This window comes from Coregonus clupeaformis, chromosome 8, assembly GCF_020615455.1.
Source record: "Coregonus clupeaformis isolate EN_2021a chromosome 8, ASM2061545v1, whole genome shotgun sequence".
Lineage (NCBI taxonomy): Eukaryota > Metazoa > Chordata > Actinopteri > Salmoniformes > Salmonidae > Coregonus > Coregonus clupeaformis.
In genome coordinates, this window is record NC_059199.1 from 52,459,603 (window position 1) to 52,485,239 (window position 25,637).

The window sequence follows — 25,637 nt, forward strand, 5'->3', positions numbered from 1 at the left end:
ACAGGAGAGGACTAATAATTTAGGAAGGTTACCTTCGCTTTCTTGGGCACAGGGACTATGGTGGTCTGTTTGAATATGACATCATAAAACTGAGAAGGCACACTTCCCCAAAAAGTCATTCTGAAAATCTCAATGGGTCTTCCACTGATGGGGTACGGCATTTTTACTTTAACTCACACATTTAGGAGCCTAAGATCTATATTAGGCTGAAAGGAGGTTTGACAAAAGCAGGTTATATGGAAAAGTTGATGATGATGACAATATCCATTTACTGTAAGAAAGCACTCATGCCATCTGGTGGATAAAAATAGTTTATTAAAAAAGCACAATGCAAAGATATTGTAAAAGTACAGGTCATTAGAAGAAAATGTGAATAATACCTATAATATTTTGGAAATTCATACACAAATATGTTATTGTATCATCTGAATGACAGATATAATACATTAAAGATAATACATTTTAACACATTTACAACAAAACAATAATACTCAATACACAATACAAGGCAGATAATTCCTGTAGCTGCAGATAAGATCCGTTATCATTACACCTTTTATTTTATATAAAGCTGTAACAGTAATACACAATTAAACCATGCTTAAGTAAAATATATCTGTTGGTAAATAAAATACGAAAAAAAATTATTTAAAGTACAAGGTGTTATTGTGTGTGTGTCTGTTTGCTTGTGTGCCTTGAGCGTGCATAATCCATGTTCCCGCATATCCTTCCGCTCCTCCTCTGATGGTGTGTTCCTCCATCCCTCCATGCATCCCTCCATCCCTCCATCCCTCCATCCCTCCATCCCTCCATCCCTCCATCCCTCCATCACTCCATCCTTCCATCCCTCCATCCTTCCATCCCTCCATCCATCCATCCCTCCATCCCTCCATCCCTCCATCCCTCCATCCCTCCATCCTTCCATCCCTCCATCCCTCCATCCCTCCATCACTCCATCCTTCCATCCCTCCATCCATCCATCCATCCATCCATCCCTCCATCCCTCCATCACTCCATCCCTCCATCCCTCCATCCATCCATCCCTCCATCCCTCCATCCCTCCATCCCTCCATCACCCCATCCCTCCATCCCTCCATCACTCCATCCCTCCATCCCTCCATCCTTCCACCCATCCATCCCTCCATCACTCCATCCTTCCATCCATCCAACCCTGCCCCCCTCAAGGTCCTGCAACATATCACCACACAAAGTTGTTGAGGACATGCAGTCAAACAAACTCTTAAGAATCAAACAAAAATACATACTTTAAATACATACATTATACTTCAGAGAAATAGTTCCATATTAGTATCATATTAAGTATCATTAGCATATGGCTATTAGTCTTACCTGGGGCTGTGACTGGCTTCACTTGAGAATAGACCGAATCTGCCTCAGGTGGGGTTTCTGTTTCTGTAAGGGGTGAGGATAAACATCAGAATAATAGAACAGTTATATACATAATAATATACAGCTAGTCAATAGGGGGTCAAAGAGGTGGGAGGTTATGATAGGGGGAATATTGAAGGAGAGATTTCTAGTCTTACCTTTCTTCTTCTTGGCTTTGGCCTTCTGTTTAAGGTCAACCTCAGCATGTCCAGTTGCTGCTGAAAATGGAAATATCCAGTCAACAAATTAAGGAAATAGCTTATTGCATATTCTGCATCTTCATTGAAATTCCAAAATTGTACATTTAGATTTCACTGACTGCCGACCTGTAGAATGGGTCTTACCTGTGGCCTTCCCTAACTTGACCTCAGAATAGACTGGATTTTCTTTTGGATCAGCTGGCTTTTCTAAGGAGGAGGAGGAGGAGGAAGAGGAGGAGGAGGAGAGAATTTGTAAGTTTGTATCAAATCTGATGAGTAAAAAACACTGCTACATTTTGTATTAATTTATGTGACAGTTAAGAATTACTTTTCTTTTTCTTGTCCAACTTTTTGAGTTGTATCTGGGCGTACATCACATCACTTGTTCCAGCAGTAGCAGCAGCATCATCTGAAACATACAGGTAATACACTAATATCTCTACTTAGTCTTAGTATGCTAGTCATATTAAACATATGAAGAACAACTGCAACAACATCTCTATACTGTATTCATGCTAAACTTAACATACAGTAACAGTACCATTGTCATTATTGTCTGAGGGAGTGACTGTATTTTAAATGTTAGCGCCACCTGTTGGTCAAAGAAGAGAGATACATATTAATTGGTTGGTTATCCCTCAGATTGCCTAGGGACATAGAGTACAGTAACATGTTGTATACAAAGTGGATGGTGAAAAGTCAGCGGATGAAATTACATAGAGAGGAGAGTGATAGTGATCTGGGCTGAGAGACTGACCATGCTGCAGGTGTGTATACCCAGCATCAAGAGCCTGGCTCTGGGTAGATCCTTGGTCCTGTTGGGGGTCCAGGTTGGTGCTGTGTGGCTGGGGGGGCCTACACGGAGAGAGATACTCATGAAACACACAGATGATATTTTACTGTATGAAAAGGAACGTAGTTGAAAGACAGGTGTACTCACGAGAATATCCTGTTACAACAGGAACCTGTAATGAAAAATGCATATAATTATATCAGGACATTATTGTTTTGAACTTTTGAAATGAGACATTTGTCTCTTAAACAAGTTAAATGAGAATTTATAAAAGTCTCACCTTTGGCGTTTTTATATCGACACAGCAGTACCAGGAGAATGGCCAGCAGAACACCAGCAACAACCAGGCCCACAACCACTACTACTAGGACTGATGTAGAGGGTCCAGGAGTTATGCCTGGAGAGAGAACTGCAAATCACCATCAGATACTGAGGTAGTTATAGAAAATAAATAAAGTAGTGGACAAAGTGAAACAATTTTGTAGATACATTATATATTTGACATCTAACTTGAGACCAGATGACCAGCCTGAGCTTGCAACTCCAAACCTACAGTATGCTTTTTAACAATACAAATCACTGGTGACCACAGATATTATGAAAAGGTAATGTAATCAAAACCGATTTCACACCTCTCACTGTCACCCAGCTCTCTGGTGATTCTCCTTCAGTAGATTTACACTTATAGAAGCCTTCATCTGACTTGGATAGTGCAGGGATGGTCATCTCTCCTGTGGTCTCATTCCTGATGAGTTCTCCATCTTTGTAGAAATCAACCTTGGGGTTTGGGTTTGTTTCCTGATTTCTATTTGTACAGCGCAGAGTCACAGAGTCTCCCTCAGTCATGGGATAGGCAGGGTTTTCCAGGATCACAGCACCAGCTGTGTAACATAATATATAAATAAAACTGTAAAAGTCTGTCAGACTGGGGCACTACTTTCTTAGTTTTGTCTTTGTACCATGTATAGCTCCAGGCATTGTCAAACCCCACTGAACACGTCAGAGTTACTGTCTCTCCGGTGTACACAGGGTTTGGATTTATGGTCAGTGTAGCTTTGGGCAGGGCTGTGAGAAAAGAGCATAATTTAAAGATCTGGATACATGCTTAGCAATATCCAAAGATTTAGCTGTTGTTGGAACGTTTTCATACTACAAAAGTTCATTATGGATGTATGTTGGTTAATTGACATCATTTGAGTACATTGGAGGTGTACCTGTGGATGTATTTCAAGGCCTACCTTCAAACTCTATGCCTCTTTCCTTGACATCATGGGAAAATGAAAAGAAATGTGCCAAGACGTCAGAAAAAAATGGTAGACCTCCACTAGTCTGGTTCATCCATGGGAGCAATTTGCAAACGTCTGAAGGTACCACATTCATCTGTACAAAGTATAAACACCATGGGACCACGCAGCCGTCATACCGCTCAGGAAGGAGACGCGTTCTGTCTCCTAGAGATTAATGTACTTTGGTGCGAAAAGTGCAAATCAATCCCAGAACAACAGCAAAGGACCTTGTGAAGATGCTGGAGGAAACAGGTACACAAGTATCTATATCCACAGTAAAACGAGTCCTATATCGACATAACCTGAAAGGCCGCTCAGCAAGGAAGAAGCCACTGCTCCAAAACCGCCATTAAAAAGCATAGACTACGGTTTGCAACTGCACATGGAGACAAAGATCATACTTTTTGGAGAAATGTCCTCAGGTCTGATGAAACAAAAATAGAACTGTTTGGCCATAATGACCATTGTTATGTTTGTAGGAAAATGGGGGCACTTGCAAGCCGAAGAACACCATCCCAACCGTGAAGCACGGGGGTGGCAGCATCATGCTTTTGGGGGTGCTTTGCTGCAGGAGGGACTGGTGCACTTCACAAAATAGATGGCATCATGAGGAAGGAAAAGTATGTGGATATATTGAAGCAACATCTCAAGACATCAGTCAGGATGTTAAAGCTTGGTCGCAAATGGGTCTTCCAAATGGACAATGAATCCAAGCATACTTCCAAAGTTGTGGCAAAACGGCTTAAGGACAACAAAGTCAAGGTATTGGAGTGGCCATCACAAAGCCCTGACCTCAATCCTATAGAACATTTGTAGACAGAACAATGCTACCAAATACTAATTGAGTGTATGTAAACTTCTGACCCACTGGGAATGTGATGAAAGAAATAAAAGCTGAAATAAATCATTCTCTCTAGAATTATTCTGACATTTCACATTCTTAAAATAAAGTGGTGATCCTAACTGACCTAAGACAGGGCATTTTTACTAGGATTAAATGTCAGGAATTGTGAAAAACTGAGTTTAAATGTATTTCGCTTAGGTGTATGTAAACTTCCGACTTCAACTGTACATGGATCATGTCTACATCATTGACTCAATATAAATAGCGTCCATTTGTATGATAAAAAACACATAACAAAGTAACTCCCCTTTCACAGTGATAGTGACAGGATCACTGATGATTGATGATATGGATCTGGACTGGATCTCTCCCTGACACCAGTAGAGACCCTGGACAGACTCGTCAGCTCTACTGATGGTGAAGGTGGCTCCTGTTGTAGTGTGTCTGTCAGACAAGGTCACTAGTTTCTTAGTGTTGTCTTTGTACCACGTATAGCTCCAGCCACTGTCAGAACCCACTGAACACGTCAGAGTTACTGTCTCTCCAGTGTACACAGGGTTTTGATTTACGGTCAGTGTAATTTCAGGCCGAGCTAAGAAAACAGAGAGCAGAATATCAAAACATCTGGATAAATACTTGGCCATTTTTAATTATTTAGCTGTTGCAGTTAGGTTTTGATAAAAGCTGATTTTAGGGGTATGTTCACTCTATTCAGTTTCAATTTACAGTGTATACTGTATATATGTAATTAGATGAACCCTCATTGGCTCAGATTTTCGAATGTCCAGATAGTGATTGAAGATAAATAGTGAGCTCACCAGTGACGCTGATGTGGAGAGATTAGCTGAGATATGACTTCTGGGGCCGTTTTGTCCTTGTCTCCTCACACTGGTACTGATCAGCCTGGTCAGAGAGAAAGATGGTGGTGGTTTTACTGCACTGACTGGAAAGCCGTTCTTTATTTATTAACCAGTGGTACGTCCAGTCTGTGTAGTCTGATATGTCACACTGCAGCTTGACTGTGTCTCCGGAGTACAGTGGCTCCTGGGTAGTGACTATCTTCACTGAGGCTGTAGGCAGAGCTGAGGAAACAGTTAAATGAAGACAAATGCAATTAGTGCACCAATCAGTTAAAAGTATGATCTTACACCATACTTCTTCAATTATCAAATGAAACGAGGAAGAATTAATGGAGGAATCTGAACAGCAATGGTAGGCAGACATTTTTTTACGACAAAATAGCATCCTTAAAATTGGGCCAAATGTCAAGTGGTTGTAGCCATGGAGGCACTGATTTGAATGAAAGTTAAGATGACTTACCTGTCACCGTCAGTCTGACTGGATCACTCCACTCAGAATACTTCTTCTGATCAATATGTGTACCCAGACACCAGTAGACACCACTGTCTGAAATCTTAACCTCACTGATCTCAAATTCATGTTCCCTACTGAGGAAGTCTACAACATCCTTGCGCCATGTGTATTTCCAGTCAGTGACTTCTCCTCTCTGTATGTTACATCTGAGAGTGACAGACTCTCTACTGAATATCTGGGAGGATTTGGAGTGTATGGTCAGAACAGCCTTTGCATGTCCTGCACAAAATAAAACCAGCATGATAAAATTGCTTTTATAAATGTTATTTTGAGACACTAAAAACTAAAACTATGTCTATTCAAAAGCAGCTTTAAATATCACAAAGAAAAGTGATGAAGCATTAAGAGATGAATGCTTGATCAAGTGTGAAAATATCTACCATCATCATCTTCAGAGTGTCCAGAGTAGATGTGTGTACTCAGCACTACAACAAAGAAAGTCACATTTCTCCAATATTAGTTTTGAAATAAATAACAACATTCCATATTCATGTTACTGTTTACCAAATCCATCCTGTGCTTTATTTTAAAGATGCAATCTGCGTTTTCTACATAGATTTCTACACTACTAAATGAATCACAGCAATTCAAGTCTTATTCCATCATAACCCAAAATATATGTTTATTTTATGACAATTATTGTAAACAATGTAGATGAATGAATTTCCTTAGCCCCTTCCCTCAGCCGTATACCACTACAAGTGGCAGGGTGTCCATTTTAAGGTAGTTTGAATTAGAGACTGCAGCTCTAAATGGCCACTGACTTCCCATGTTCTGCACACCTAAAACACCAAATCACCACTCATTCATCTCTTAACACAGTTTACTATAACTGTAGCAAAGGAACCCACAACCATTTACAATAAACACAACTTGATACTACAACACATCCAATAAATATTGCATTTTGTATTCATTGTCATTGACAGCACATTTTGCATCCACTAAGTTAACACCAGTCTTTAGTTCCTGAGATATGACCTGGTTAAATGCACACCACCACACTAATCATGTCTGCATGGCATCATCTCTATAAGCTCAGGTTCTCACAGAGATGCAACATCAATGTAGGGTGGTCACTCTCTTATTTCATATCTACACCATATTTGCTGCAATTTCCTTTTAGTGCCATTTACTAAGCGTTTGTCATGTTTTCTCAATAAGGGCTAAAACACCAAAAACAAAGTTAAAGCTTGAAACTGTCTTCATTTCCATTGATGTCTTATTTCCTTTCCCCTTAAAGGCTTAGCAAATCAGGTAATTACTGTTCATACACAAACACACTAACTCAGTACTTACCTAGTAGCAAACAGAGCAAGGTGCTCTCCATTCTGTCCCCACAGACAAGTGACTTTCTCTAGAACTATAGTCCTTCTGACAAACCCCTCTACTTCCTATATGATGACAGTCTGCTTAGATCACACCTCTTCATAGTCACACAGAAACACTGAGAGAGAAAGATTCAAGAGGAAAAAGAGTAGCGGTTTATAGTCTATTCATATTATATTAGATAGATAGATATTTACATTTTAGTCATTTAGCAGACGCTCTTATCCAGAGCGACTTACAGTTAGTGAATACATATTTTTATTTTATATACTGGCCCCCCGTGGGAATCGAACCCCCAACCCTGGCGTTGCAAACGCCATGCTCTATCAACTGAGCTACATCCCTGCCGGCCATTCCCTCCCCTACCCTGGACCAATTGTGCGCCGCCCATGAGTCTCCCGGTCGCGGCCGGCTGCGACAGAACCTGGATTCGAACCAGGATCTCCAGTGGCACAGTGGCCTTGGACCACTGCGCCACTCAGGAGACAGGAGATAGATAGATAGATAGATAGATAGATAGATAGATAGATAGATAGATAGATAGATAGATAGATAGATAGATAGATAGATAGATAGATAGATAGATAGATAGATAGATAGATAGATAGATAGATAGATAGATAGATAGATAGATAGATAGATAGATAGATAGATAGATAGATAGATAGATAGATAGATAGATAGATAGATAGATAGATAGATGATAGATAGATAGATAGATAGATAGATAGATAGATAGATAGATAGATAGATAGATAGATAGATAGATAGATAGATAGATAGATAGATAGATAGATAGATAGATAGATAGATAGATAGATAGATAGATAGATAGATAGATAGATAGATAGATAGATAGATAGATAGTGTAGGCCTCCCTTCAAACCTTTGCTCAGTTGTCAGGTGGCAAGCCTAGCCAGCTAACCTCAGTTGTGCCACAATGGAAATGGACTTCTTCACACAGACAGAACTTCATACAGACACACACACACATATACACACACACACACAACCTCAGATGGTTCTGTTATGAGGAATATGTTTAGTGTGTGTGTGTGTTTGTGTGTTGTGTTGTTTGTGTGTGTGTGTGTGTACATCAGAGGCAGAGCCATGTGGAATTTATTAAAGGTGTAACTTGGTAACTGGGTTTCCATTGTTAAAGTGTAGAGTTTCATTTGAGTAACATCATTACATGTTGTAGGTTGTACAGTGGGGGAAAAAAGTATTTAGTCAGCCACCAATTGTGCAAGTTCTCCCACTTAAAAAGATGAGAGAGGCCTGTAATTTTCATCATAGGTACACGTCAACTATGACAGACAAATTGAGGAAAATTTTTCAAGAAAATCACATTGTAGGATTTTTTATGAATTTATTTGCAAATTATGGTGGAAAATAAGTATTTGGTCACCTACAAACAAGCAAGATTTCTGGCTCGCACAGACCTGTAACTTCTTCTTTAAGAGGCTCCTCTGTCCTCCACTCGTTACCTGTATTAATGGCACCTGTTTGAACTTGTTATCAGTATAAAAGACACCTGTCCACAACCTCAAACAGTCACACTCCAAACTCCACTATGGCCAAGACCAAAGAGCTGTCAAAGGACACCAGAAACAAAATTGTAGACCTGCACCAGGCTGGGAAGACTGATTCTGCAATAGGTAAGCAGCTTGGTTTGAAGAAATCAACTGTGGGAGCAATTATTAGGAAATGGAAGACATACAAGACCACTGATAATCTCCCTCGATCTGGGGCTCCACGCAAGATCTCACCCCGTGGGGTCAAAATGATCACAAGATCGGTGAGAAAAAATCCCGGAACCACACGGGGGGACCTAGTGAATGACCTGCAGAAAGCTGGGACCAAAGTAACAAAGCCTACCATCAGTAACACACTACGCCGCCAGGGACTCAAATCCTGCAGTGCCAGACGTGTCCCCCTGCTTAAGCCAGTACATGTCCAGGCCCGTCTGAAGTTTGCTAGAGTGCATTTGGATGATCCAGAAAAGGATTTGGAGAATGTCAGATGAAACGAAAATATAACTTTTTGGTAAAAACTCAACTCGTCGTGTTTGGAGGACAAAGAATGCTGAGTTGCATCCAAAGAACACCATACCTACTGTGAAGCATGGGGGTGGAAACATCATGCTTTGGGGCTGTTTTTCTGCAAAGGGACCAGGACGACTGATCCGTGTAAAGGAAAGAATGAATGGGGCCATGTATCGTGAGATTTTGAGTGAAAACCTCCTTCCATCAGCAAGGGCATTGAAGATGAAACGTGGCTGGGTCTTTCAGCAAGACAATGATCCCAAACACACCGCCCGGGCAACGAAGGAGTGGCTTCGTAAGAAGCATTTCAAGGTCCTGGAGTGGCCTAGCCAGTCTCCAGATCTCAACCCCATAGAAAATCTTTGGAGGGAGTTGAAAGTCCGTGTTGCCCAGCGACAGCCCCAAAACATCACTGCTCTAGAGGAGATCTGCATGGAGGAATGGGCCAAAATACCAGCAACAGTGTGTGAAAACCTTGTGAAGACTTACAGAAAACGTTTGACCTGTGTCATTGCCAACAAAGGGTATATAACAAAGTATTGAGAAACTTTTGTTATTGACCGAATAATTATTTTCCACCATAATTTGCAAATAAATTCATAAAAAATCCTACAATGTGATTTTCTGGAATTTTTTTCTCTCATTTTGTCTGTCATAGTTGACGTGTACCTATGATGTAAATTACAGGCCTCTCTCATCTTTTTAAGTGGGAGAACTTGCACAATTGGTGGCTGACTAAATACTTTTTTACCCCACTGTGTGTTGGGAGCTTTTGGGAAAGAGCACAGTTAGAAAGATATGGCATATAGAAGCAAACCGGATGGACATCATGAAAATGATCGGAGAGGTTGAGAGTAGAAGAAGTTCAGGAGCAAAAACAAATCAAATAGAATTATTGTAAAATTGACTGTGTCCATAAAATGTAGATAGTAAGTATAAGCTGGAAGTAGAGGCCTAAGCATGGTTGTTCACTAATTTACCCCAAGTAGGGCGGCAGCTAGTTTAGTGGGTAAGAGCGTTGTGCCAGTAACCGAAAGGTCGCTGGTTCTAATCCCCGAGCCGACTAGGTGAAAAATCTGTCGATGTGCCCTTAAGCAAGGCACTTAACCCTAATTGCTCATGTAAGTCGCTCTGGATAAGAGCGTCTGCTAAATGACTAAAATGTAAATGTAAGTAGGGATAAGATGGCGGGGTTGAAAAGTAATAAAGGGGAGTATATATATAAAAAAACATGGGGGATTGGAAGTGATGCAGACAATTACATTGATGGAAGTTACAATCTATCTGCAATATTAAGCTGATCTACCCCCCCCCCAAAAAAAAATAAACAACAACAACATAACATCTAAGTGGTTTGTTGTAGAGTGTGGGACACATGTACAACATATGTGAAGAAACAAACATGTGGAGAGAAAGGTAACAGGTGAAAGCAGTTAGAGACTTCACCTTCAGTGGGTATACTAAGGTAAACATCTGGGGTTTCTTATCGCCCCCTTCAGGACAGGCCTGTAACTACTCCACATCCTTGTGGATCACAATATAGAAACTAATATGGTCATTGGTCACATAGCAACAACATAACCCCTCAGTCTACTGGGTCTGCCCTCTTATTCATTTTACATTTTTTTTTACATTTTTAGTCATTTAGCAGACGCTCTTATCCAGAGCGACTTACAGGAGCAATTAGGGTTAAGTGCCTTGCTCAAGGGCACATCGACAGATTTTTCACCTAGTCGGCTCTGGGATTAGAACCAGCGACCTTTCGGTTACTGGCACAACGCTCTTACCCACTAAGCTACCTGCCGCCCATAGCTACCTATTCCTTCCTCTCTCTATGTCATCATATTAGTACAGACATGGACCACTTCTGTATGGGTTCATATCAGTAGAAGTCCAATCTGAAAGTGGTTTAAGAAGACTGACAGCAATATGGTGTATAGAGATTTTGTTAAAAAGTGTTGCTTTACATAATAAGAAATGTATAGGAATGTTGAAGATGTAAATGCATTGTTTCAACTCAGCAATACAGAGAGTAAAAGGAATATGTCCTTAAATTAAATTATGTTTCAAAGCAATACAATGATGTGGGGAATCATCACTTTTTATTTGACAAATGAGAATTAATACAAAATACAAAATGCAACACAACCTCCATTGTCTTACGTCAGTTGGCATCACTCTTATGCGACTCTCGTCAGGCAGAATCGTCGTGCTATCTGATGTAAGACAATGCACACCCTCTTTATTCAAGTTCAATAGTGGAACACTCATCTGGCTCCTATAACGACTACTGAAGAAATAACATTTTATAAAAAACATATAGACATAGAAGTGGAAAGTATGGAAAATGTAAATGAAAATAAGCATTAATTTAGTTAAAAACAAACTATACATGTTCCAACATAACTGTTAAAGTTGTTATAGTAGGTCGGCCAACCAAGTATAAACCCACCTTTAGTCCCAGAAAATATTCACATACAGCATATATGCACCTGCATGTAAAAAGCATGACATTATCTAAAATACAACATCTTTTAAAAATACAACAAATTCTACTTTTAAACAAAACAGGCACTACACTCTTTTTCAATCAACAAACTGAAATCAAAGAGGGGTAAGTGTAATATTTCAAGAATATTAACAACAATCAACAATAACAAAGCATACAAGATCCCAAAAGCTGAAAACGTCAACTTGCTAAATCATAGCATTTAGTATTTGTAAAATGTCATTCAATTATATTTGACTCGCTATCATAAATCAATGGCAAGGCAATGGCAAAAACTTTAAAATCATAAAAATGGTCATTCAGCTTACAGTTCATACTGTAATGATCACACGGATGATTCGGTCTGTTCGATGACATCATCAGATCGTAACTCATCTTGAGGAGATTTGGTTGTTGAACACATGCCTATAGGAATATAACGGACGGAGAGTAGCATTAGAGTTACACTGATTCAACTGCTCGTTCAACTGCACAGCACTAAAATGTAATCCTTCAGAAGTAATGAATATGTTAGTTTGCCTTTTCTGGGGGAAGAACATTTCCATAGAAGACATTTAACAGAAATAGCTGCCACCGGGCACTTTGTCTATTTACATTTGAAATGAACCATTTGCGTCAACATTACTTGATAACAGTAATACAAGATTATGACATAAAGAAGGAGAATATCAAGCTGGATAAGCTTCTTGTAGATACACACTGAAATAAAGTGGTCACCTTGAGCCCTGCAGCATTTCACCATCAGAATGATAGACACCAGTAGAAAGGGAGACACCACCAGTAGACAACACAGCAGCCTGGACAGCAGAGAGATGGAGACAACGGAACCTGGAGGGACTATCAAAACACATGTTTTACCATCAACACACACACACACACACACACACACACACACACTGCTCTTCTCACCTCTCACTGTCACCCAGCTCTCTGGTGATTCTCCTTCAGTAGATTTACACTTATAGAAGCCTTCATCTGACTTGGATAGTGCAGGGATAGTCATCTCTCCTGTGGTCTCATTCCTGATGAGTTCTCCATCTTTGTAGAAATCAACCTTGGGATTTGGGTTTGTTTCCTGATATCTATTTGTACAGAGCAGAGTCACAGAGTCTCCCTCAGTCATGGGATAGGCAGGGTTTTCCAGAATCACAGCACCAGCTGTGTAACAAAATATATAAATAATACTGTAAATCTGGAGTAATCACTCACAATATATTAACGTCTTATGAGCTTGCATTTTATATGAGATAAATTCATTCAGTTTCAGAAATGAACATCATTATCATACATTGAAATGTTAAAAATGTTAGTGAATGTTGTACAATAGACGTACCATCCACTGTGATGTTGACAGCATTACTGTACTCTCCTGATGCAGACTCACACCAGTACACTCCACTGTCCTTTTCAAGTGTGGACCTGATGGTACATGTGGACCCTGCAATTGATCCCCAGTTAGAGCCACACCCTGACTCCACTCCTCTCTCTCTGTATCTCTTCAGTCTCCATCATGTAGAGTTCCCCTTCTCCTCACAGCTCAGTGAGAGAGACTTTGATGTAAAGTGTTGAGTTCTGTTGGGTCTTATTCTGAGAGACACTGAAGGATGCAGGTCTGAAACAAAAATATTATGAAGATCTTATCCTTCTCAACATTTAAGTAAGTGATGGTAATGTTTTTAAACTCACCAGCAACATTGATGGTGACAGATGGGCTGAGATACGTCTTCTGGGGCCGTCTTGTCCTTGTCCCCTCACACTGGTACTGACCAGCTTGGTCAGAGAGAGAGAAGGTGATGGTTTCACTGGGCGGACTGGGAAGCAGTTGGTTGTCTTTGTGCCAGCGGTACGTCCAGTCTCTGTAGTCTGATATGTCACACTGCAGAGTGACTGTCTCTCCAGAATAGACGGGACCCTGTGGAGAGGCTTTCACTGAGGCAGTAGGCAGAACTGTGGAAACACAGTTATATATGAAGACAAATGAACTCAGAGCACAAATCTCTCCAACGTATGATCTTACTTCTGTAGGAAGTACTGTAACTATTCATTTATACAGTTGAAGTCAGAAGTTTACATACACTTAGGTTGGAGTCATTAAAACTAATTTTTCAACCACTACACACATTTCTTGTTAACAAACTATAGTTTTGGCAAGTCGGTTAGGACATCTACTTTGTGCATGACACAAGTATTTTCTCCAACAATTGTTTACAGACAGATCATTTCACTTATAATTCACTGTATCACAATTCCAGTGGGTCAGAAGATTACATACACTAAGTTGACTGTGCCTTTAAACAGCAAGGAAAATTCCAGAAAATGATGTCAAGGCAGGCTAATTGACATAATTTGAGTCAATTTGAGGTGTACCTGTGGATGAATTTCAAGGCCTACCTTCAAACCCAGTGCCTCGTTGCTTGACATCATGGGAAAATCAAAAGAAATCAGCCAAGCCCTCAGAAAAAAAATTGTAGACCTCCACAAGTCTGGTTCATCCTTGGGAGCAATTTCCAAACGCCTGAAGGTACCACGTTCATCTGTACAAACAATAGTATAAACACCATAGGACCACGCTGCCGTCATACCGCTCAGTAAGGAGACGCGTTCGGTCTCCTAGAGATTAACGTACTTTGGTGCGAAAAGTGCAAATCAATCCCAGAATAACAGCAAAGGACCTTGTGAAGATGCTGGAAGAAACAGGTACAAAAGTTTCTATATCCACAGTAAAACAAGTCCTATTTCGACATAACCTGAAAGGCCGCTCAGCAAGGAAGAAGCCACGGTTTGCAACTGCACATAGGGACAAAGATCATACTTTTTGGAGAAATGTCCTCAGGTCTGATGAAACAAAAATAGAACTGTTTGGCCATAATTACCATTGTTATGTTTGGAGGAAAAACGGGGCTCTTGCAAGCCGAAGAACACTATCCCAACCTTGAAGCACGGGGGTGGCAGCATCATGCTGTGGGGGTGCTTTGCTGCAGGAGGGACTGGTGCACTTCACAAAATAGATGGCATCATGAGGAAGGAAAAATATGTGGATATATTGAAGCAACATCTCAAGACATCAGTCAGGAAGTTAAAGCTTGGTCGCAAATGGGTCTTCCAAATGGACAATGACCCTAAGCATACTTCCAAAGTTGTAGCAAAATGGCTTAAGGATAACGAAGTCAAGTTTCCCACGGGGGGCCAGTATGAAAATGTATGCACTCACTAACTGTAAGTCGCTCTGGATAAGAGCGTCTGCTAAATGACTAAAATGTAAATGTAAATGTATTGGAGTGGCCATCACAAAGCCCTGACCTCAATCCTATAGAACATTTGTGGGCAGAACTGAAAAAGCGTGTGCGGGCAAGGAGGCCTGCAAACCGGACTCAGTTACACCAACTCTGTCAGGAGGAATGGGCCAAAATTCACCCAACTTAAAGTGGGAAGCTTGTGGAAGGCTACCCAAAACGTTTGACCCAAGTTAAAGAATTTAAAGGCAATGCTACTGTGGTGTATTAACATTATGACTGTTTCATGAAGAAATGGAATGTTGTTTATGTTAGTATATGTTTTAGTGTAACGTCACATACAACAGACAGGAAGTGTGTTGTGGACAGGAGAGACTGGTGATTGGCCAGAAGAGGGAGCATCATTGTTTATAAATAGGGGGGAAAACGAAGGAGATGGCAGAACGAGCAGCCATTCTGAGGCGTCGCTCTCCGGGTGTCATGTCACCTGTCACTTATGCTGAAAGCTCGTGATTTTAATAAAAGCCTCTAACACGATGCAGCATAAACAGACTCTTTGTTGACAGCAATAATATGCCACCATTCACCCGATACGACATAATGGCGCCCAACGTGGGGCTGGTCTGCGCCTCTTCTTTGTTTCAGTCAACCGCCAGGCTAACTCGCTTTGAAGCATGGCCAAACAAGGGTGAGTTTTTCTTACCGCTTCGGAGTTTGTTAGATTGGATACGACTTGTGTACACTGGAGAGATGTACCATTACGACCTTGCCTCGGGTGGCGTTGTTGCTGATGACTAGAGTCTGCTAAAATATATTCCATTGGTAACGGCAGATAATTGGAAGTTTTTAGAGCATAAAACGGTAGGAATTAAGTATTGAAGTGTACAATTAAGGCAGATATGCGCATTCTTTAGGGCACTGTACCGCTTAAAGACCCCCAGGGGGGGCCATTTAGAAATGATGGGCCGGCAAATCCGTTTGCACAATAGAATGGGCAGACGGTGGGTTTTTGAAAGAGAACTCGGATTAATGGGGTTTATCTGATTGTGATTATGATTCGACTCTCGTCCGACGGGGGGTTTGTTGGGTTTGATTTCTCGGTGTAATGGTCATTAAGCCACGGTAGCAAAAACGGTAGGATAAATATGTTTAAAAGGAATAAGGGCAGTGCAGGATATTTATTTGTATGGTAGGCCGCAGTTAGCTAAAGGCTAAGGCTAATTCTAAATGCTTGATTATGAGTCAGGCCATGTGGTACATAGCAGCTAAGGCTAATTCTAAATGCTGAAGTGAGGGTCATGCTACATTCTACATAGCTGCTAAGGCTAATGCTAAATGCTAATGCTAAATGCTAATTGTGTTGCGTGCTACATGCTAATGGATAACCTTAGAGACCCCATTGCGATGGATTAAAGTCTCTTAAACTTGTCTCTGTGTGTGTAAGTCAGGTTATATGTTTTGTGAGCGCTGTTAAATGTTGTTTGACTATAAGGGGGAAACGGGAGGTACAGCTGGACTGTTATTCTGTCTGTTTGGGGAGGGAGTAGAAAATCTTCCTTCCACGGTGAAAAGGTATTTTTGAATGGCTGTGCGCATGTGCATGATTTTGCGACACAACACTACAGAAAGGGGGAGTTTATGACACGAGATTAGGACACGTTTTGTTTTACGGCACTAAAACTACGACATGAGGTTGTGCTAAGCCTACAAAACACTGCATTATGGGTAAAGGTCATAGGTCCCATCTGGGGGCTGCAGGGGGAGACAGAAATAGACAGACGGAGGAGAAATTTTAACACGAATATTCTAGTTGTTACATCGGCGGTTGGTTAAAGATGAAACTTGTTTTGTGACCTATTGAATTGATAAATGAGAGAGATATGTTGACGGAGTATATTGAATTAAATAATTAAAAGACGATTAAAATTAAATAAAAATGTTTTTGAGCGATCGATAATTATTCCTGAGTTAATTCTTAGAGCGAATTTAGAACGAACGAATATTGAATGGTTGAAATAACTCAGTGATTGCATTAACTACTAAAAGCTGTTTCTGTGTTTCTGTTCTTCTGTCATGAGAGGAGCAATAGGACGATACGACAGGAGAGAGGAGATACAGGAAGTGCTGACGTGACATCACGTGACGAGGCAGACGATCGGATCAGATATCAGGCTAGTTCACAAAATCATCCCTTACAAAATATGTGATGTTATGACAATTTTACATAGGCTTGGCAAATGATTAATTAAAAATTGCATTTTGGAGGCTCTGTGCATCACTGGGGTTTGATTGGAGTTGTGTTGGGAATCAAGGACTGACATTATTCTGTAAATTTAAGATAATTAGGTGCTGATAGAGCAAGGGGTTATGGGAATTGGAGTAATGGTAGGGTTACAGGCTTTGTTTTTGGGATTGCTTTGACGTTGACTAACTTACATTTGATGGGTTGTGGTAAGATAGCCAACACTAATTGATAAATTGGTGATATAGGAATAAAAATTGGTTTTAATTATTCAGGATTTTTAATGGATTTATTAAAAAAAAAATAATAATAATAATATTTTGAGTTGTTAGGTTATATTAATAATTAGAGGGGCGAAGCCATAGGCTATACAGTCTAAAATACAATAATTCACGATAAAGGAATATAAAAGAGTAGTTACAATGGGGAGAAAGGACAGTAAGGCTATATGAGGGTGATTACACCGATTGATATAGTACAACATAGTGACCCTTTAACTAAAGTATTGCGAGGTTATCCGGCAAGTGAAACAAAAGTTGCCCTTCATTCTCAAACAAAAACTGATAAAAGATTCCAGCGATAACATAAACAAAGCTATAGAGATAAGGCTAAGGGAGTAGAGCTTAGGGATGTTTATCCTCAGCTTCCGGTGATCATCCAGGAGGGTGATTGTTACATCAGAGATGAAGACGAATAATAGATAGAGGACAAGCAGAAACGACGATGAAGATTAATCAAAACTCCAGAAGGAAGAAAATGAGATGTCTGGAAGAGAAGATTGAGGTCAAGAAAAGGCCACTAGTAAGAAGATGATGGAAGATGATATTTCGAGGACAGAACTTAGAGTATAAGCTGTTGAAGAATACTGATATGTCAACGGCGAGAAGGAACAGGACCAAGAAACTCTCTGAAAACTCAATCAAATAAAACTTACAACTGGAGAAGAAGGAGAAGAGAAGCTTTGGTTATGAAGAATCAGAGTGAACCAAATCAACAATCACTGTTACAGCTTCAACTGAACAATATCAAATGCAATTGTACCAGCCAAGGGGGGTACCAACGGTTCCATATCCACAGCCAGTTTCTGGACAGACACAGAATGGGAGAGGAAGAGGACGAGAAGACTTAGAAGAAGGAGGATGATTTCAGCTACACTTCCAGCAACTTTCAGAAGATGGTTATAATTATGGACAGATTGGGTACTTTACCTGTGAGTGCAACAAGTCAGGAGGAAAAACAGAGAACATTTTTAAGGAAGATACAGGGGCAATTCAAGATCACCTGTTCTCCAGGTGAACCCTGAAGATTCTAGAGTGCCTAGAAGATCCGGAAGGGGGGTGCCAGTTGATAGCACCGATTAGAGAAGAAGAGAAAATAGCTAACAATTGAAGTAAAACCAGAGGACTATGAGAAGTGATGGTGAATAGTGGAAAAACATATCTGTGTTGAGCCTAAAGAGGTTAAACATCTCACTATGTAAAATTAAGTAATTAGGATAGGGATTTGAGGTAGTAAACAGTTAATTACTCTTAAGATACTAATATTAGAGCATATACCTATTGCATTATTGGAAAGAGATGCATTGTGTAAATTGAACTGTACAATAGGATGTACACTAGACGGCTGTCTGGTAGAGGATTTTAAAGAGTCTGGGTTACATTCTTACACCAAGGGATTTCAGGCTAGGCTAAAAGGTGTTTAGACGTTTGCCAAGTCTGTGTGTGAAGAAGTCAAAGGCAGGTGGGGACTTTCCCAATCACATATTCTAAAAATTTGGTGGTAAAGGGATGTTGTGAATAAATCAGTGGAAAAAGTTTAAAGGTTAGGAGGAAAAGATTAGATTAAAATAAATTAGGAGGACTAGGTTGAAGGAACTCTAAGACAGTAAGCTAAGTGTCAAAGTTAGTAGTAAGAGAGAGAACAATGGTGAATGACACTTTAGAGTAGGAAGATCAAGGTAATTGTAGGTGTATTTTTTATAATCAAAAGTTTGAAAGTCAGGGATTAGAGATCAGACTGAAAAGTTGGGAAAAAGTGACACTAGTGGTGATAGATGGAAGTACAAGCAAAGACAACTTTTCTTTGAGGAAACTAGAAGTAACTAAGGACATTAACACTTCAGTCTATTATAACAACAGTGAGAAGCAATTTAACTCTTTCAACATTGATAGTTATTAAAGCCATAAATATATCGCATTTGATTATAAGGGAACCAATACAGTACCAATTTTAGGGGAAAGAATACTTATTAGGGTTAGGATGGGGACGTTTCTCCCATATGGAGAGATAATTATGGAGAAGAAGTATACTTATCTAGGGCAAGCATTAGAAGTTGTTCCGGTTAAGAATTATTGGTTAAAAGGCTATGTAATTCGTAAAGTGATGCCTATGATGGAAGATTTGAAATCTGTTGAAGTTCCACAGTCACCAAAGGAGTTCAGGAGGAGTAGATTACAGTAGTCACTCCAACAGTAAATAATACACAGAGTATATTGGTAGCTTTGCCACTAGAAATAATTAAGGTTGATACAGCAACTAAGTCAACTACTTTAATGGTAACTTTGGAAGGGATTAATGATACGATGGCAATGGCAAATCTTAGGAAGTATGACACCGACAACAACTTTTCTGAAATTAAAGGGGTAGCAAGAAGTACTCAGGGGTTATGTTACGGATGGAGAGTGCTGTCAATTATAGTACGAATAGGGTTAAAATAGGAGAACAGATAGTAGTAGAGAGAATATAGATTCATCATGGAGGTACAGGATGAGGTCTTTGATTTTAATGACAGACAAGGAGAGGTATCTGATCAGTACCGCTCGTTAGGGGAGAGAGAAACTAAAGGGAGTGGTTTGATTCTTCTGTTGTGAAAATTAGAGATAGATGGGCAGGTTCCAGCAGCTCATTCTGTAATATCAGTGAGGAATCTTGAGGGTCCATGTCTGGTTAGAATTCCAGTCAAACATGTTAGAGACGGTCGTTCGACCTCTATCAAGTATGTGTCAATCTTATGCGTTGTCATGACTGTTGTATCAGCAGCAACAGTCAGTAACAGATAAAATAATGTCGTTGTCAAAACATTTGTTTAAGCCTAGGTTTAGGTGTTATTGGATTAAGTGAATTAACTTGTGTGAATTTGTTAGATGTAAAGAAAAATCAGGTAACAGCGTAACTGAAGCATTTGAGGTGTAACCATGGAGGGCTAAAAGTTGTTTTTGTTCTAATAAAACATATGAGGTAAGGGGTATGTTTATGGGAATATCAGATTGTGATGATTATATGATGACTTTGGATAAGCATGAACATAAGGTTAGAGATGACAAATATAATGTAATTTTTATGTACCAGGTAGTAGAACAGCAGGACTTTGATGGTTAAAAGATTAGCTTTTGCCTGACAATGTGACTATGGGGAATTTTAAAGATATTTAGAGGGTTTGTGGTGATAAAGCATATATATTCTTACACTATGGATAGACAGGATGTTGTTACATGTCAACATTGAAGCTTCCATATGAGGTTTTACCATTATAAGAGGGATAGCACCGGACACAGCTAAATCTAGGGTTAAAAGGGTGACATGGCTACATGTCATAGTCTTCAAGCCTATCATTGAAGGATACATCTAAGGGAGAAGGGGGGATTTTTTCCATGGTATGGTGTAACATTTGGGAAGATCCTATTGATGATAATAGTTATACTTTGAGTCCAGATAGTTCAGATAGTTATATATGCATTGAAGAATATAAGGGATGCATTTGGGAGATCTGAGAAGACTTGGTTGCAAGATCAGTTAGGCCCAGTAGGGGCAGTGATGGGTCAGACTTTAGTTTCAGCTTTGATAACACTGTGTGAGGTTTGTAATTTGTTACTGATCTTTGAGAAAGCTATGATATTGAGATAGGTTGGAGAGTGATGCCTGGATACAACACTCAGATGCCGGTGTTGACTGTTCCTGATCTGGATAAAGATGGACAAGTGGAACTGAATGGATAAATATCATTTTTGATTATTTGATCATTTTTCAATTTTTTTCAATATTGGGGTGATGTTGGTATGATTTTATGAATCAAAGGGGGGAATAGGTTTATGTGATTCATACATCATTTATATATCATTTTTATATTCTTAGTTGATATTGATGTTTAATTTGAAAGTGTTTGTTTTGCAAAAGATACTGTTTGGTCGTTTATTTTTCTTCCAGAAGCATTTGGGGGAACATGTGGAGATTGAAATACTCAAACAGGGACAATATGACTGGAAGAGATTAAACAAGGAGGGTGTGGCTGATTCCATCATCAACAATCCATTGGAAGAGGAGACTACGGGGAGATGAAGTGTAGTGGACTACATTCCAGTGTCTGCAATGAAATATAGACATGTGTAATACATAATTGTGTCATATTTTTAGGTATTAATTTTTGTAGAATGATGTTTGATGTTATTGAATACATGTGAGGATCTTAGATGTTTTTGTTTATTTCGTGAATGTTTAGGGACATGAAAGTCTAGGCAGGGAGAGGTTCACTGTAAGGTCCAATGGGTTGACCAGCCTTACAATGGATGTTTTTGGATAGGATTTTGTTTGCAGGGGCTTACATGTGTATTTAATTGCATCATAGTTTCAAATGCATTTACATGGTTAATGAGTTTATCAGGAGTACCGAAGGTGGTTGCCTGGGGCAGAGGGACCGTGAGAGAATTTTACTGTCTTGATTGATGGATGGAAGGTTGCCGGACAGTTTTTCGCTCTTACACTCCATAGAGATTTGTTCATATGTCATAGTAATGTATTCACACTTTATAAACAGTTATTCATATTTCATAGAAATGTATTTACACTCTAGAGGAGAATGTTTTTGGTTTAATGTTAAAGATACTCAATAAGATAAATTGTTACTGCTCATAATCCTATTCTGTTTGTTTTCGAGACGTTTAGTTCGTCTCGAAGGGGGGAAATGTGGTGTATTAACATTATGACTGTTTCATGAAGAAATGGAATGTTGTTTATGTTAGTATATGTTTTAGTGTAACGTCACATACAACAGACAGGAAGTGTGTTGTGGACAGGAGAGACTGGTGATTGGCCAGAAGAGGGAGCATCATTGTTTATAAATAGGGGGGAAAACGAAGGAGAGGGCAGAACGAGCAGCCATTCTGAGGCGTCGCTCTCCGGGTGTCATGTCACCTGTCACTTATGCTGAAAGCTCGTGATTTTAATAAAAGCCTCTAACACGATGCAGCATAAACGGACTCTCAGTTGACAGCAATAATATGCCACCATTCACCCGATACGACACTACCAAATACTAATTGAGTGTATGTAAACTTCTGACCCACTGGGAATGTGATGAAAGTACTAAAAACTGAAATAAATAATTTTTTCTACTATTATTCTGACATTTCACATTCTTAAAATAAAGTGGTGATCCTAACTGACCTAATACAGGTAATTTTTACTAGGATTAAATGTCAGGAATTGTGAAAAACTGAGTTTAAATGTATTTGGCGAAGGTGTACGTAAAGTTTCGACTTCAACTGTACATGGATCATGTCTACATGATTTACTCAATATAAATAGTGTCCATTTGTATGATAAAAAACACAAAACAAAGTAACTCACCTTTCACAGTGATAGTGACAGGATCACTGATGATTGATGATATGGATCTGGACTGGATCTCTCCCTGACACCAGTAGAGACCCTGGTCAGACTCAGCAGCTCTACTGATGGTGAAGGTGGCTCCTGTTGTAGTGTGTCTGCCAGACAAGGTCACTACTTTCTTAGTTTTGTCTTTGTACCATGTATAGCTCCAGTCACTGTCAGACCCCACTGAACATGTCAGAGTTACTGTCTCTCCAGTGTATGCAGGGTTTGGATTTACGGTCAGTGTAGTTTCAGGCAGAGCTAAGAAAACAGATAGTAGAATATCAAAACATCTGGATACATGCTTGGCCATTTTTAATTATTTAGCTGTTGCAGTTAAGTTTTGATAAAAGCTGATTTTAGGGGTATGTTCACTCTATTCAGTTTCAATTTACAGTGTATACTGTATATGTGTAATTAGATGAACCCTCATTTGCTCAGATTTTTTGAATGTCCAGATAGTGATTGAAGATAAATAATTAGCTCACCAGTGACGCTGATGTGGAGAGATGAGCTGAGATATGACTTCTGGGGCCGTCTTGTCCTTCTCCCCTCACACTGGTACTGACCAGCCTGGTCAGAGAGAAAGATGGTGGTGGTTTTACTGGTGTGACTGGAAAGCCGTTCTTTATTTATTAACCAGTGGTACGTCCAGTCTGTGTAGTCTGATATGTCACACTGCAGCTTGACTGTGTCTCCGGAGTACAGTGGTTCCTGGGTAGTGACTATCTTAACTGAGGCTGTAGGCAGAGCTGAGGAAACAGTTAAATGAAGACAAATGCAATTAGTGCACCAATCAGTTAAAAGTATGCTCTTACCCCATATTTCTTCAATTATCAAATGAAATGTGGAAGAATTAATGGAGGAATCTGAACAGCAATGGTAGGCTGACATTTTTTAAATGACAAAATAGCATCCTTAAAATGGGGACAAATGTCAAGTGGTTATGGGCATGGAGGCACTGATGTGAATGAGAGATAAGATGACTTACCTGTCACCGTCAGTCTGACTCGATTACTCCACTTAGAATCCTTCTTCTGATCAATATGTGTACCGAGACACCAGTAGTCACCACTGTCTGACATCTTAACCTCACTGATCTCATATTCATGCTTCTTACTGAGTAAGTCTACACTATCCTTGTGCCATGTGTATTCCCAGTCAGTGACTTCTCCTCTCTTTATGTTACATCTGAGAGTAACAGACTCTCCACTGAATATCTGTGAGGATTTGGGGTGTATGGTCAGATCAGCCTTTGCCTGTCCTGCTCAAAATAAAACCAGCATGATAAAATTGCTTTACAAATGTTATTTTGAGACACTCAAAACACAACATATGTCTATCCAAAAGCAGCTTTAAACATCACAAATAAATATAATGAAGCATTAAGAGATGAAGGCTTGATCAAGTGTACAAATATCTACCATCATCATCTTCAGAGTGTCCAGAGTAGATGTGTGTACTCAGCACTACAACAAAGAAAGTCACATTGCTCCAATATTAGTTTTGAAATAAATAACAACATTCCATATTCATGTTACTGTTTACCAAATCCATCCTGTGCTTTATTTTAAAGATGCAATCTGCGTTTTCTACATAGATTTCTACACTACTAAATGAATCACAGCAATTCAAGTCTTATTCCATCATAACCCAAAATATATGTTTATTTTATGACAATTATTGTAAACAATGTAGATGAATGAATTTCCTTAGCCCCTTCCCTCAGCCGTATACCACAACAAGTGGCAGGGTGGCCATTTTAAGGTAGTTTGAATTACAGACTGCAGCTATAAATGGCCACTGACTTCCCATGTTTTGCACACAGTGAGAGTACAGAGACCAAAAACACCAAAACACCACTCATTCATCTCTTAACACAGTTTACTATAACTGTAGCAAAGGAACCCTCAACCATTAACAATAATCAAAACTTGATACTACAACACATCCAACAAATATTGCATTTTGTATTCATTGTCATTGACAGCACATTTTGCATCCACTGAGTTAACACCAGTCTTTAGTTCCTGAGGTATGACCTGGTTAAATGCACACCACCACACTAACCATGTCTGCATGACATCATCTCTATAAGCTCAGGTTCTCACCGTGATGCAACAGTCTTACTCCATATCTACACCATATTTTGCTGCAATTTCCTTTTAGTGCCGTTTACTAATGTTTTCTCAATAAGGGATACAAAAAAACAAAGTTAAAGCTTGAAACTGTCTTCATTTCCATTAATGTCTTATTCCTTTTTACCTTAAGGGCTTAGTAAATCAGGTAATTAGTGTTCATACACACACACACTAACTCAGCACTTACCTAGTAGCAAACAGAGCAAGGTGCTCTCCATTCTGTCCCCACAGACAAGTAACTTTCTCTAGAACTATAGTCCTTCTGACAAACCCCTCTACTTCCTATATGATGACAGTCTGCTTAGATCACACCTCTTCACAGTCACACAGAAAAACTGAGAGAGAAAGATTCAAGAGGAATGTAAAAAGTCTGAGAAAAAAGAGTAGCGGTTTATAGTCTATTCATATTATATTATATAGATAGATAGATAGATAGATAGATAGATAGATAGATAGATAGATAGATAGATAGATAGATAGATAGATAGATAGATAGATAGATAGATAGATAGATAGATAGATAGATAGATAGATAGATAGATAGATAGATAGATAGATAGATAGATAGATAGATAGATAGATAGATAGATAGATAGATAGATAGAT

General features: G+C 39.5%; 1 protein-coding gene and 1 long non-coding RNA gene across 2 annotated transcripts; both read right to left on the reverse strand.

The window, feature by feature from the left end:
• Positions 1-1,163: 1,163 nt before the first annotated feature.
• Positions 1,164-1,769, reverse strand: LOC123491399. Its single transcript, XR_006661315.1, has 4 exons — positions 1,734-1,769; positions 1,548-1,607; positions 1,351-1,413; positions 1,164-1,188 (listed from the first exon to the last, which is right to left on the reverse strand). It is a non-coding gene; the product is annotated as an uncharacterized LOC123491399 (long non-coding RNA).
• Positions 1,770-2,379: 610 nt separating this feature from the next.
• Positions 2,380-25,286, reverse strand: LOC121571199 (B-cell receptor CD22-like). The gene is made up of 11 exons (XM_045222064.1): positions 25,219-25,286; positions 24,315-24,359; positions 23,882-24,154; positions 23,379-23,642; positions 22,867-23,151; positions 13,456-13,716; positions 13,103-13,381; positions 3,015-3,263; positions 2,663-2,779; positions 2,530-2,554; positions 2,380-2,444 (listed from the first exon to the last, which is right to left on the reverse strand). Exons 1-7 carry the CDS (start codon positions 25,247-25,249, stop codon positions 13,278-13,280), a joined length of 1,263 nt encoding a protein of 420 aa, XP_045077999.1. The 5' UTR covers positions 25,250-25,286; the 3' UTR covers positions 2,380-2,444; positions 2,530-2,554; positions 2,663-2,779; positions 3,015-3,263; positions 13,103-13,277.
• Positions 25,287-25,637: the final 351 nt, after the last annotated feature.